Genomic DNA, 14,536 nt, shown 5'->3' on the forward strand with positions numbered 1-14,536 from the left:
AAGAAAAATCATGCAGACGGGCCTCTTGTGCTGGCTGCTGTGGTCACCTTCGGTTAACAGGAATTACGGTAATTAATCCTGCCAAGTATGAGTTCTGGGCATTTCTATCACCTAACTTATTAAAATCATCTAATAGCTTATTCCGTTCACTTGCAGTGACCTGTTTAAAACATTGTAATCTTTTGAAGTCACGGTCTTCACCAGATTCATACGTAGTATCTCGTAACCTCTTCGTAACACTTTTACACACTACCAAATTTACGGTTCTTCTTTGTAGAATTCCCAATGCTCGCAACTTCAGTCTCCTCATCACCTGAATTGTAGACATGAGTGTCCATCACAGAATCCATCGTACTACATACAATATTAGTGTAACAAACCTACACAATACAGAGACGGAACAAATCACCTGACACAGCCATCAATCACCTTAAACTGCAATGGCAGCAACACGCGCATGCTCATTGGAGCTGTTGGTGGACTCTGTTCGTTTTAATGTAGTTCCACGCATACATTGTTCGTTCTTCTTGTGTGCTATTTCTATTTTACTGCATATCTCGGAGATCGTTCATTGTTTCTCTTTGATATTTCTCGTGTTGATAGCTTCACTGCTAAGCTAAGAAATGGGACTAATAACTCATTTTTTGAATTTTTTTCCCCTCTGTACCCTTCAAATGTGCTTTTATTAAATTTGGTTCATCCTTCTTCTGTGCTGTCAATGCTCCACCAGGCAGCAAATATTTGAACATGAAGCACAGAAATTAATATTGTGCCAATGTGAACTGTTACTGAACTTACAAAAAGCTTGTGTGCAAGAGATATAAAAATTTTGCAGATGCACATTATAGTGTCACCCACACTATAGGCCATGCGGAACTATTGTTCGTAAAAGACAGTTGTAATTGCAGTTGGACTTGTCAACTGCAGCACATATTGCATCAATGAGATCTGATCAGAAGCATACGAAAAACTCAGTACAATTTGCAGAAAGTATTTTTTTACTAGATTCAAACCTTTATGTGAACTAATTTATGCACATTTTAAACTCTGTGTTGTGATAGCAAGTGTTAGGTAAAATGACAAAAGGCAGTTCCAAGCAGTAACCACCTAAGGAATGCAGTAAGCAATTTAAGCGATGATTTAATTGAAAGTGATGCAAAGATTATCCGCTGCTGCTTGTGTGACGTCAGTATTAAGGAAGATTGAAAACGTATATAAGACAGAATAATTTGACATCTTCAACATGCAAGGCATCAGATAAATAAACAAATTTGTGGGAAAGCTTTAAAGCAGTAATTAGTACAGACATCTCTGCAAAAGGCAAAAGAGAAGAGCACAAAATGGAATGCTTTCTTCACCAACCTTATAGCTGCCTTTGTACAATGCAGCATTTCCCTTCATGAAGATGCTTTCAATGCAGAATTTCTTTCAAAATTACACAGAAAGATCTGTCCTAGATGAATACACTCTGAGAAAAAATTACTTGCAGCCAATATATGAGGCCAATGCATATATTGGCCATTTGTTTTATTCTGCATGAAACACCTTATTCTGTCTTGGATTTCCTTATCAGATTGATCAAAGCCAATGTTGTTTGCAATGCCTGAATTGCAAATAGTCAACTCTACATCCATCATGTAGAGTTTAAATGACTGCTGCTGCAAGCTCTGGTCCTCAGGAATACCATACAAAAAAATATGGTAAGATTTTGCTGACTGGGCACCATGCACGGTCTCAGCATTTGGACAATTGAAACCTCTATATACCATTCTCTATCAAGTAACTTGTATTACTTACACTTTACATAGGATATGCAAAGCAGTCAGAAATGAATACTGGACGTCAAATTCATTTATATCCATATTCGAAAAGACACTGATTAAGGCTCCATATAGAATACACTGTTACAAAGAGATCACGTACTTGCCTATTACCCAAGTTTCCCATTATACCCAGATGGGGAATGTGCATTTCATGTGCAGTCTTTCTAAGTGAGGATTGTAACAAGATTAAAGAGATTTTGTTGTGCTTAGACAATGAAGAATCAGCAGTGTAAGAGAGGAAACCAAATTTGGAAACTGAACTCTACGCAGTACACTCCTTCAAATTTCTGCCAGTGCCATCATGATGCTTGAAGAGGAGATGTTGTCCATGGAAACCAGTTGAGTCTGGCAGAAGTAAAGAACAACATGTTGGATGGATTTGTTCAGACAAACTGAAGCCAAGTTTATCAAAGAATCCAGACATTAAAAAACTAATAAAGTAGGCTGATTTATTCAAGATAAAAACTTAATTTTCATTGTTGGTTTTAGTCAGCAGTCATTTTCAGTTTATAAAGAGATTCTGCATTCAAAGAGGCAGAATCTGACTTTCAAACATGCTGAAATGTTGAATGTAATCAAATACAACACTTTCCATATGTTGTGATGGTGATTTTTGTTATGTAAATGTAAGATTGTATGTCATGTGTATCTACATGGATTTGCTGACGTGTTTTCTCAACTAAATAGCATTTCTTTGAGCGAATAACATAGTCCTTTTACAAGACTCTTTCTCTATGACTTTCCCTGTCCCCTCTTTTTTTGAGGAAATATTTTCCCTTAAAAATTCAGTCTCCAGTTATTAAATATATTTTAACACAGCTCTTGCTTGGCAATGCAGTTTCACTATGCTATCCACAGTAGGTTTTATGAATCAGTACAATAATCATATCCACCCCATGTAGAAGTCATCTGCAAAATCTCTTGCCTATTTATCAATATATCTATATTGTTTAATTATATCATTCTCAGTCTCTGCAGCCAAAATACTGCAGGTCCTTAGAGTTGTACTGTCAGTGGGTGCATTCTGTAGCCATGTTACAGGAGTCGTATGATCCCTTGTGATGAGAGGGGCAGTATACCTGCTCGTGTCAGCATGACTAGGTTCAGTTCAGAAGGTATTGTGGTCAGGCACACAATGTGTCACCATAGGCAATGTTTTTTGCTCGAACAGTCCCATGCTGTCACCATTGCATAAGTACAGCGAAACTTTTAGTGATACTCCGGCTCCCTAGAGCTGAATTGGTAGACCTCTGTTATTTTCGAGATTCATATTGGTAACCACCGACACAAAAAATATGAAACCATTACGCATCGCTGTGAGACATAGGGCGGTATAATTGCAACACTTTAAATACTGTTGTTATTTACACAGCAAATCAAAATAAAGGTTAAGCTTGAACATGAGTGAGCAAAATAAAGGTACATCACAGAAACAACCTAGAACTCCTACACGGAAACAACGGTTTAGAAAATTCGTACTGATCGATCATACTACTGATTAAATACAGATTTCATTTCTATTCAGTTGGCAGTATTACCGGAACTGGGGTAGCTCCCTACTTACTCCTCACCCCTGTAAAATGAAGTATCACTAAAAGTTTCAAGGACTGTACAGCTCAGTGTGCTCCTCACTGAATATTTACCTTTCCATATGGCTAACGATCCCAGCAACTAACAGTAGTATGTACATTACTTTTGCAATAACAAATTTCCTGAGATGATGATGATGATCAATCAATCACTACTGATCTGCATTTAGGGCAGTTGCCCAGGTGGCAGATTCCCTATCTATTGTTTTCCTAGCCTTTTCTTAAATGATCGCAAAGAAATTGGAAAATTATTGAACATTTCCCTTGGTAAGTTATTCCAGTCCCTAACTCCCCTTCCTATAAACGAATATTTGCCCCAATTTGTCCTCTTGAATTCCAACTTTATCTTCATATTGTGATCTTTCCTACTTTTAAAGACATCACTCAAACTTATTCGTCTACTGATGTCCTCCCACGCCATCTCTCCACTGACAGATCGGAACATACCACTTAATTGAAATAATAACATTAAGTTATTTATTAGACCACCTAATCAATACAAAATTGTCTTGGATGATTTACATAAATTTTGTATTGATTAGGTGGTCTAATAAATAACTTAATGTTATTATTTCAATCAAATATCATCAATACGGACCAAAAATGATATTTATTACATGTAACATACCACTTAATCGAGCAGCTTGTCTCCTTTCTCCCAAATCTTCCCAGCCCAAACTTTGCAACATTTTTGTAACACTACTCTTTTGTCGGAAATCACACAGAACAAATCGAGCTGCTTTTCTTTGGATTTTTTCCAGTTCTTGAATCAAGTAATCGTGGTGAGGGTCCCATACACTGGAACCATACTCTAGTTGGGGTCTTACCAGAGACTTATATGCCCTCTCCTTTACATCCTTACTACAACCCCTAAATACCTTCATAACCTTGTGCAGAGATCTGTACCCTTTATTAACAATCATATTTATGTGATTACCCCAATGAAGGTCTTTTCTTATATTAACACCTAGGTACTTACAATGATCCCCAAAAGAAACTTTCACCCCATCAACCATCGGGTTTTGTGGGATTAAGGTAAGGAAAGGTTATGAGCCTTGTTAATTTCACATGGAATGACTCTCGAGTCTCTCAAGGGAGTCTGTCCCCATGCAGCAGGGGCACTGTTTCGTATTGGATCACTGACCTACAGCAAAGGAGTTTTTATTGTTTAATAGTTGGTAATTAAATCTGTGTTGAATTCTGGGAGTGATGCCATATTTAACCACTCGGGATGTATGGAAAATGTTGCACAATTTCTCATATTTTAATATAAGAGTATAATTATTAGAGCCCGGATTTCCATGCAAATGCATGTTCCTAAATAAGCTGGTTACACTTCTGAAACTTTGTAAATATTTGTTTTATGACTAATTAACTGCAAATACCTAAAGATATCCAAGAAACAACCTAAAAACTGGCAAAAAGAACGTAAAAATCTGATCCAAATTAATTCATAATTTTAGTTCCATATGTAATGAAGGAATGTAATGTTTTAAAATGCAAAATTCTGATGGTATGCAAGATACAGTGCAAAAATATGGGTGAAATATTACTACTACTTTCTGATGTTGTAATTTTTAGATTAACATAACTGTTGTGTTTTCAATGTACATATGCTATGGTGAGAGAAGTGTGGATGCACAGGGTTGGCGACAGGGTAAAAAATGGCTTCCTATGTTTATGTTGTTATGGTAATGCATTGTTCACATACTTTGAATAAAATATCGGTAATAAGCGAAATGCGACTTATTTTTTCTATGAACCTTCGTTTACTGATACGTGGTTAACGTAAAATTAACATTGTGGCGACCGTGACAGGACTTACTGGTCCTGATACTTAAATATTGCGTTCGGAACGGAAGGAAGACATCGTGAAATATGGATCTCGAATCCTCTATTACAATGAGGAAGGTGAAACGTTCAGGGTTTACACGGCAATTGAACATTCTCAAAGACGAACTGAATGACGAAGAATTAGATCATGAAGAAAGAAGGAGGAAAGTCAGAATCTCCTTTTCCTTGCTTCAAAAGAAGAACGAAGATCTTCTAACGTTGGACGGTAAGATCTTAAGTTTGAAAATAGAGGCGGGTCACGAAGGCTTGGAAGATGAATGCCGTGTGGCCGACGACTACCAGCGACTATTTCTTGATGCCGAGGTAAGTGTGAATGAAGTATTAACTCACCCGGTGAACGCACTTGATGATTCGAGTATCAACAGTGGTGCTGACATCGCAAGTAGGCGGAAAGATGATTCGAGTATCAACAGTGGTGCTGATATCGCAAGTAGGAGGAAATTCAAGCTCCTGAAGCTGGAATTACGGAAATTTGATGGTGATGTGAAACAATGGTTACAGTTCTGGGGACAATTTGAAAAGATAGATAAGGACCCGGACATTGTACCAGAGGATAAATTTCAGTATCTAGTGCAAGCTACTGTTGAAGGTTCTCGTGCTAGAGAAGTGGTGGAGAGTTTTACACCTACTGGTGAAAATTATATTAAAGCTGTTGAAAGCCTGAAAAACAGATTTGGTACAGATGATCTACTTGTAGAAGTGTATGTTAGAGAATTGTTGACTTTAGTTTTGAAGAATGCTTCCTCTGTAAATGATTCCACTTCATTGTGCAGTCTCTATGACAGTCTAGAATCACAAATTAGGTCACTTGAAACTTTGGGTGTCACTTCAGATAAGTGTGCTGCTGTGCTATATCCTTTGGTTGAATCATGCTTACCTGAAGAACTGCTGAGGGTATGGCAAAGAAGCAGTACTTTTGTAACCACTGGTGATGGTAAAGATAGGTTAGAAAACATTATGAAATTTCTGAAACTCGAAGTTGAATCTGAAGAAAGAATCAGGTTAGCAGTAGCAGGGTTTGGTATTCACGATAATGGTTACAATAACGCTCAGACAGTACTGTCATGTAATAAGCCTGCCACTGCTACTGAGTTGCTAATAAACAGCAGGGTAGAAGATAAAAGACAGGGTTGCATTTTTTGTGATGGCCGACATGAGGCTTCAAGTTGTTTTAAGGCCCAGAAGCTCAGCCTACAAGATAAACAAAGGTTACTGAAAGATAAGAGTGGTTGTTTTCGTTGTTTTAATAAGGGTCATTGCATAAACAGATGTAAAATTGCTGTGAGACGTTTGGTTTGTAGCAAGAATCACAATGTTTTAATGTGTCCTGATGTACCTAGTAACGGAAAGAAAAAATCTAAAAATAGTTCTGACTTACATAGTTCAGATCACAAACATAAAGATCAATCGAAAACAACCTCCCTAAACAGTACCACTAACCGCCACGTTCTTTTGCAGACCTTAGTTGTAATTATTAAGGGTCCTAGATTTTCTGTCTCAGCACGAGCTCTGATTGATTCAGGATCACAGAGATCCTATGTCAGGAAAGAGATTATGGAAAAATTGGGTTACACACCACTGAGGAATGAAACTATTAAACACAGCTTCTTTGGGGGTGTAAAAACTAACGTGAAAGAACACTTATGTTATAAAATAGAACTACAAAGTTTGCAGGGTGAATTTCAATGTAATTTTGAAGCTCTGGATCAGTCTGTCATATGTGATGGTACGGTATTCCTTCAGTCGAAGAAGGGCCGTGGTTAACAGAGATTTTACAAGCTAATATTTCTTTAACTGATGTAGAAGGTAGGGATAGACCTGTCGACTTACTAATCGGAGCAGATGTAGCAGGTAAATTAATGAGAGGGAGGCTCAAAATGTTAGACTCGGGACTAGTGGCTATAGAAATCAAATTAGGATGGACAGTGATGGGTAGAGTACCGTGCCAATCGGCGAACAACTTAGCAGTAGAGGTTACCTCGCTGTTCATCAATGACGTCAGTGACCTCTGGAAGTTGGATACAATCGGTATCTCAGATTCGGCCATTCAGAAGTCCAAATAAGAGACAGAATTTGAGATACAAACAAGTTTTCAAACGTGCATTGAAAAAACTGACGATGGACACTATGAGGTACCTTTGCTTTGGAAGGAGGAGCATTTACCTCTTCCAAATAACCGAGATTTAGCATTGAAGAGACTTGAGTCCAAGACTCGAAAACTGCATGACCAGGATTTATTTAATCTCTACGATGATGTCCTGAGTGAGTGGGAACAGCTTGGAATAATCGAAGAAGTTCCTCCTCAGGTGTCTATGGTTTATGGGCACTACTTACCGCACCGGGCTGTAGTGAAGGAAAATAGCACCACTAGGGTACGTCCTGTATTTGACGCCTCTGCTAGGAAGGGAACCTCGCCCTCCCTCAATCAGTGTTTAGAAAGTGGACCTAATCTCATTGAACTCATTCCCTCTGTCTTGCTCAAATTTCGAGAAAGAAAGTTTGGTGTAACAGCGGATATAGAAAAGGCTTTCCTGCAAATTAGTATTAGAAAATAAGACAGAGATAATGACCGCTTCTTCTGGTGGGATAAAGAAGACCGAGAAAAGGTTTGAGTTTTTCGACACAAACGGGTGGTGTTTGGATTGAGATGTAGTCCATTCATCTTGGGAGCGGTTCTCAATTATCACATTAGCGAAACAATGCAAAGCCCTCACTACAACGATGGAATCATGTTGAAACTCAAACAAAGCTTGTATGTTGACAATGTGGTCACTAGTGCTGAATGTGAGTCTGAATTAAAGCAGTTCATCAGTGAAGCCCGTGATACTATGAAACTTGGGAAATTTAATTTAAGGGGATGGCAGTCTAATCACTACAGTTTTGATTTCACTGCAAAAGTTGGGGTGTTAGGAATGTTTTGGGACACTCGTTCGGATACTCTGACTTTAAATTTAGAAAGGATGGAAAATTTTGTAGTAGATGAGGTGACAAAACGTACTATCCTTTCTGTTACTCAAAAGATCTTCGACCCAATTGGTATAGCCAGTCCTGTATTACTAATTCCTAAGCTATGGTTGCAAAAACTTTGGAAGAATGGGGTGTCGTGGGACGAGGAGACTGATGCTGGTACTCAAACTGAATATTTGACGTGGTATCAACATCTTTCAATTCTTAGGAACTTAAAGATACCACGTTGGTTCTTTTATGTAAGAAGGGACAATAAAGTAAGTATCCACACCTTCTGTGATGCCAGTGGGCTAGCCTATGGAGCGGTTGTATTTATAAGAATACAGAATAATGATGAAGTGAAGGTATGTCTTCTAGCTGCCAAAGCACGAGTAGCTCCTATTAAAGCTGTCTATATTCCTCGATTGGAGTTGATTGCTGCGGTGGTAGGAGCCAGATTATGTAAATCTGTGCGAGATAGGCTTACATTGAAGGATATTGACTTTTATATCTGGACAGATTCTTCCACGGTTTTGACCTGGATCCAAAAACAAGACAAGTGGACAGTGTTTGTAAACAACCGAGTTTGGGAAATACGAAGGCTGACTCTTCCCGAATCCTGGAAACACGTGCCTGGTCACCAGAATCCCGCAGATCTTGTCTCGAGAGGGTGCCGAGCAGACAAACTGTTAAGATTGAAATGGTGGTACGGATCAGATTGGCTGAAAGAACCTCCACGAGACTGGCCTTCGGGAGAGAAAGTTGTGAACGAGCAGGTGATTCGTCAAGAAATAGATGAGTCGACACAGGTGGTGAGCTGTCTTATGAAAGAATCGGTTGTCTGTGAATGGTATTATACACCCAAGGAGACATACAACAATCAGTGCAAGTATCATGGTTTTAGCTGGTACTATAGGTATTTTTCAAGCTACGATAGAATCGTACGATTGATTGCGTGGATGAGGACGTTCATCCATAATTCACAGAAAACAGGATCAATGAGGAGGGAAGAATTATCAGGTGAAGAGATCCATATGGCGGAAAAGGTAGTAATACTTCTGACACAAAAAGAGTCGTTCATCGCAGAGGATGACAAATGCCTCGCTGCTTTAAAGGTATTTAAGGATGGTGAAGGGATTCTGAGACTTAAAACAAAACTAGTTAACAGGCAAGATAAGGAATATTTTTGTGCCCCCATGATCCTGCCAACCTCTCATCCAGTGGTTCACCGGTTAATTATGAGTGAACATAAGAAGAACTCGCATGTCGGAGTCCAAACGCTTATTAACATTTTGAGGGAACAGTTTTCGATCTTGAAAGCCAGGAAAACCATCCAAAATGTACTCTCAAAATGTGTGGTATGTTTAAGATAGGTGGGACATAATCTAAATGCCCCTACAGCATCGCCGCCAATGGACCGAATTAAGGATTCAGCTGTATTTGAAGTGGTAGGAGTTGAACTTGCAGGGCCACTCTAACTGAAAAGTGCTACCAAAGCCTGGATTTGTTTATTCACATGTGCCGTCTATAGGGTAGTACACCTTGAATTATTGTCTGCACTGTCAACAGAGAACTTTACGCAGGGGTTCAGACGATTCATTGCACGCTAGGGGAGACCCGCCATAATGTACTCTGATAATGGTCGGAACTTTACTGGAACCTCGAATGAGCTCAATGCAGTTGATTGGAATAGAATTATGCAGTACAGTAGTGTTAGGAAAATTGAGTGGAAGTTTATTCCTCCAGCAGCCCCTGGTGGGGGAGATTTTGGGAACAGCTGATTGGTGTGATGAAACAGATTCTCCAAAAAGTCCTAAGCAGAGCCCTGCTTTCTTATGAAGAAATGTCTACGGTTCTCTGCGACACAGAAGCGCTTGTGAATTCCCGACCCTTAACATATATTTCTGAGAATGATGGTGAACTTCTTCCCTTGTCACCCTCACTGTTTTTGCAGGATGTTAAAGAAACTCAAATGCCGGATTGTGATTTTACTGAAGAAACATCTCTCAACAGAAGGTTGAAATATCGCCAGAAAGTACAGGCAGATCTACGTAAAAGGTTTAGATCAGCGTATTTAGGGCTGTTAATACTGAGGCCAGGAGTAAAGAAAGAAGAGAGCAAAATCAAACTAGGAGACATAGTCCTTGTAGGGAGCGATAATGTCAAACGTATAGATTGGCCCTTGGGACGAGTTATTGAAATTTTGCCAGGTAAAGACAATGTCACTCGTTTAGTATGGTTGCAGACTGCAACATCTGTCTTACTTAGGCCCATTCAAAGGGTATACCCTCTAGAAGTTTCGTCTGACTGGGTAGAGGAAGTTAGGTCATCAGATAAAACTGAGGAATACCAGGATCCTTCTGAGAGTGAAGAAATGCCAAGGACTAGCAGGAGTGGCAGGCAGATAAAGGTGCCTGAAAGATTAGATTTGTAATGGTTGAGCTTATTGTTCAGTAGATTTTCATTGTATTGTATATATCCCTCATTTTTGTATGTATTCCGACTTGTATGTATATACATTTTTACATGCATTTTTTTTTCTTTTTTTTTTTTTTTTGGATTTGTTAACCACCAAATCAAGGTGGGAGGATGTTGTGTTTTCAATGTACATATGCTATGGTGAGAGAAGTGTGGATGCACATGGTTGGCAGAGGGGTTGCGAAAGGGTAAAAAATGGCTTCCTATGTTTGTGTTGTTATGGTAATGTATTGTTCACATAGTTTGAATAAAATATCGGTAGTAAGCGAAATGCGACTTGGAACCTTCGTTTACTGATACGTGGTTAACATAAAATTAACAATAACTTTAAAAAAGGAATTTGTGTTGGTTTAAAAAAAAAGTACTTGCAGTATTTAGAATGAAGTATTTTTTCCACCTAGAATGAATTCAGCGAATCTGCAATGGACATCCTGGAGAAAGAAATAACTGGAATAATATCTGGCTTAACCACACCAGGGTTACAGAAATTGCAATTCGGAAACTTTACCTCAGTTGGTTTTGCAGTGTATCACAATAGTCATCTCCAGGTGTTTAGATGTAAAGGATTTCATTTTCTCTCTTACTACAGAAAAGATGTTTAAGACGTGATAGATGAACTAATGATGATTCGAACTGAGAATGGGCAGTACAAATGTAGTCGAAAGAAGGTGAACTTGCAAAACAGCTGTCAAGTTCTAAAAAAAAAAAAGAGCTAAAAAAAAGGACCCATAAGCCAAGAAAATCCAAAAGAAGGCAAAAAAGGACACACAAACTACACCATTTTCTGGCTTACAATGACCCAGAATGAACATATATTACGTTGGGCCTCTTCTTCGGACACTCGAGAAAAAAAAAAGAGAAGTTTTCCTCAACTTCCGAGCCCTGGTAATGAGCATATCTCTTTCTTTTCCATGTTATAAGAGGTAGATTTCTAAACTGTGTATTTCATGCCGAGGTGAAATTGTATAACTTTCACTCCATAGCTCCTGAATGCAATGCAGTTTCCTCCTCCAACACAAAAATCATAGCAGGATTACACTAGTGATGGTTTGCAACTGGAATCGCGAGGAGCCGATTCCATATGCCTGGGAAATCGGGTACCCGATTCGAGAATCGATTCCCAGAAATTAGTAGCACCATCTATGATGCAGATACACAAACATGTGCAGCACGAATGTTTTCTTTAATGTGAGTTCATTTTGTTTTATAACCAGGTCACTCTACAAGCCATGCCTGCTCTCATTACAGCGTCCTGGAGTTATATACATTAATGAGACTAATTTAATCAGAATATGTGATTCTCTGTTTGAAACTAATCAAACTGTATGGATTGTTAATAAATCAAAACTTGTATGGGGATTATTCCTGGCTTTCTAGACCAGTGCTACCATCTCACCATCAGGTAGCTCCTTAATTGTAATCACGCAGGCTGAGTAGACACCAGCCCTCAGATCCAGGTAAAAGTCCCTGACCTGGCCAGGAATCGAACTCGCGGCCTCCGTGTAAGAGGCAGGCACGCTACCCCTACACTGCAGGGCCAACAGTAATTCTAACAGTTTCTCATAATAATATTTAGTATTAGTATGAAATGTTCATTGGAAATTAAATGCATCGGAAGACCAGTACACTACAATACTTATTACAAATGTTACTTAATTCCACAGACTTTACATGTTTATACTAGCGATATTTGTAAACCATATTAGAAGCAGAATACAGTATCAGCATAAATAACAACGTTAACTGATACAGCCAGTGTTGAAATGCGTTATGCTATCTTCAGACTATCGGGTTAAATAATTGTTATTTCATTATTATGTGGCATAAATCATTCATAACAACCAATAAGACATTTAATTTGAATGGGTGTTATATCATTCTAAGTTGTACTGTATACAAAAGAAATAGTAAATGTTGCACATTCAAATTTGCCGCAGTTATACACGAATGATTCACTCTAGTAAGTACACCCAGCATACTCTGGCGACATCATCGCAGAACCAATTCCTCACATGCGACATTCAGTGCAGCCACAGGAACTGATTTTCGCGATTCCAGGAGTCATTTGCGGACATCACTAGATTATAGTACTATGATATAGCAGACATGAAATCTAAAAGAGTACTGAGGGCAGAGAGCAACAGACTATCAGATGCACCACTTCTCAACAACCTATGCAAACATACTGAGAAACCATATACAAACTGATTTACTTTCCTATCATGTTTACTCATACATTTTTCCGTATGGTACTATGACAAAAAACCACAAGAATACCAAACTAGTATATGCTAACTAAGATTTTGTAATGTTAGTATGAGGAAATGCAGCGTTTTCTGATCAATAACAGTTTACGAGGTATATATTTTACATTCAATGCAAATAAAGAACCAAGTTGAAATTTTATTGTGGAAACAGTAAGTTAACCTTATACGGAAACAATACCTCGGTTCTTAGTCCATTAGTCATCTAAGCAGTCACTCAGGTTTGCATCAAGCTATATTTCAATACATAACGATCTGATAATTGTTTTCAAGGGGCCTGATATTGAAGTCATCAGCCTCTGGTCACAATGGCAAGGCTGAAAATACTTTCTTTATAAATCTTCTAAGAGTATTCAATTTTTCCCACTTTTTATATTATCCATCACTGTATCAGAATAATTACTATCTTGGAATAATTTACTAGCTAACTAATCTCCACAACTTCAGCTTCCACTTCAAAAAAATGTTAATGATGATTTAATATCACATAAATTAAGAGAAGTTGCAGTTAGATTGTAACTGAGGACTGTCCTTAGCTAATTACAGCCTGTATTTTGCAAAATTATAAGGACAGTTCTGACAGCTGTCAACAGTAAGGGAGGTTTGTGATGCATGGAACTTGTTCCTCCCTTTCAGGTTATAACCCAAAGTACAAAGCACACGTTCACCATACCAGAGCTTGTCCTCATACAATACATTCGTCTGCATGACCATGCATCCATTATTATTTAATTTAATTTAGCACAACGTGCATTCGTAGAGGACATACTCTTAAGCACTTTCACAGAATTTTGTCAGAGATATTTCTCTGTGCTCAGCCTACATGTCATTACGTGATATCTGTCACATGGGTTATAAGTCCTGGGTTTTCTACATTTTACCAGTATTATGAAATTTTGAAATATTATTGCAAAGTACTGCTTGAAATTTTATTGTGGAAACAGTACCTTATCCGCAAATAACACCGGTAGGGTATCTCTGTTCTTAGTTGGTCATCCCGAAGTCAGTAGCTAATACTGACAATAACATTCCGACAACATAACCTAAAAATGTCATGTCCAACTTTCACAGCATCTTACCTAGGAGCCCAACTATTAGGAGGAGAATCATAATCGACTGATGCACGATTCTCATAAGGGCTTTCCAATCTTCTGTTGGCGACTTCTCCCACAAAGAAACAGATTGCTGCCGTTGCTATTCCAACACCCAAAAGGAAAGCAAGAGCTAAACCTTGATATGGCATTTTTCTATAGATAATGAGCAAGTCAGTAGCTCAGGGGATGATGAATAACACGTCCATTAGCTACCTTTGCGACAAAATTAGCCTTTGCTTCCCCGTCCAGCCTACACAAGCAAGACAGCACAACGCTTCTGCTCAAGCAGCTGTTTCCTAGCCAAAGAGTTAACAAAAACAGAACAAATAAATAGTGGAAAATACACTTTTCACAATCGTAACTCGAACGGCGTAGTGTCAACTGTCAGTACAGCCAACATGTAAGTCCAAATTATCCCATAGATCACTTCTAAAATCCATCTAAATGAGACAATAACCAAACAACCAACCAATTATTATTATTATTAT

General features: G+C 38.4%; 1 protein-coding gene across 1 annotated transcript in view; it reads right to left on the minus strand.

Annotated features, from left to right (window-relative positions):
- The window catches only part of LOC136870278 (uncharacterized), a 65,416-nt gene extending 51,082 nt beyond the window's left edge, over positions 1-14,334 (minus strand). Inside the window, exon 1 of the mRNA XM_067144909.2 lies at positions 14,034-14,334. Within this exon, the coding sequence (XP_067001010.2) occupies positions 14,034-14,197 (164 nt within the window). The 5' untranslated portion in view covers positions 14,198-14,334. The remainder of the gene's footprint in view (positions 1-14,033) is intronic.
- Positions 14,335-14,536: the final 202 nt, after the last annotated feature.

Source organism: Anabrus simplex, chromosome 1 (assembly GCF_040414725.1).
Source record: "Anabrus simplex isolate iqAnaSimp1 chromosome 1, ASM4041472v1, whole genome shotgun sequence".
Taxonomy (NCBI): Eukaryota; Metazoa; Arthropoda; class Insecta; order Orthoptera; family Tettigoniidae; genus Anabrus; species Anabrus simplex.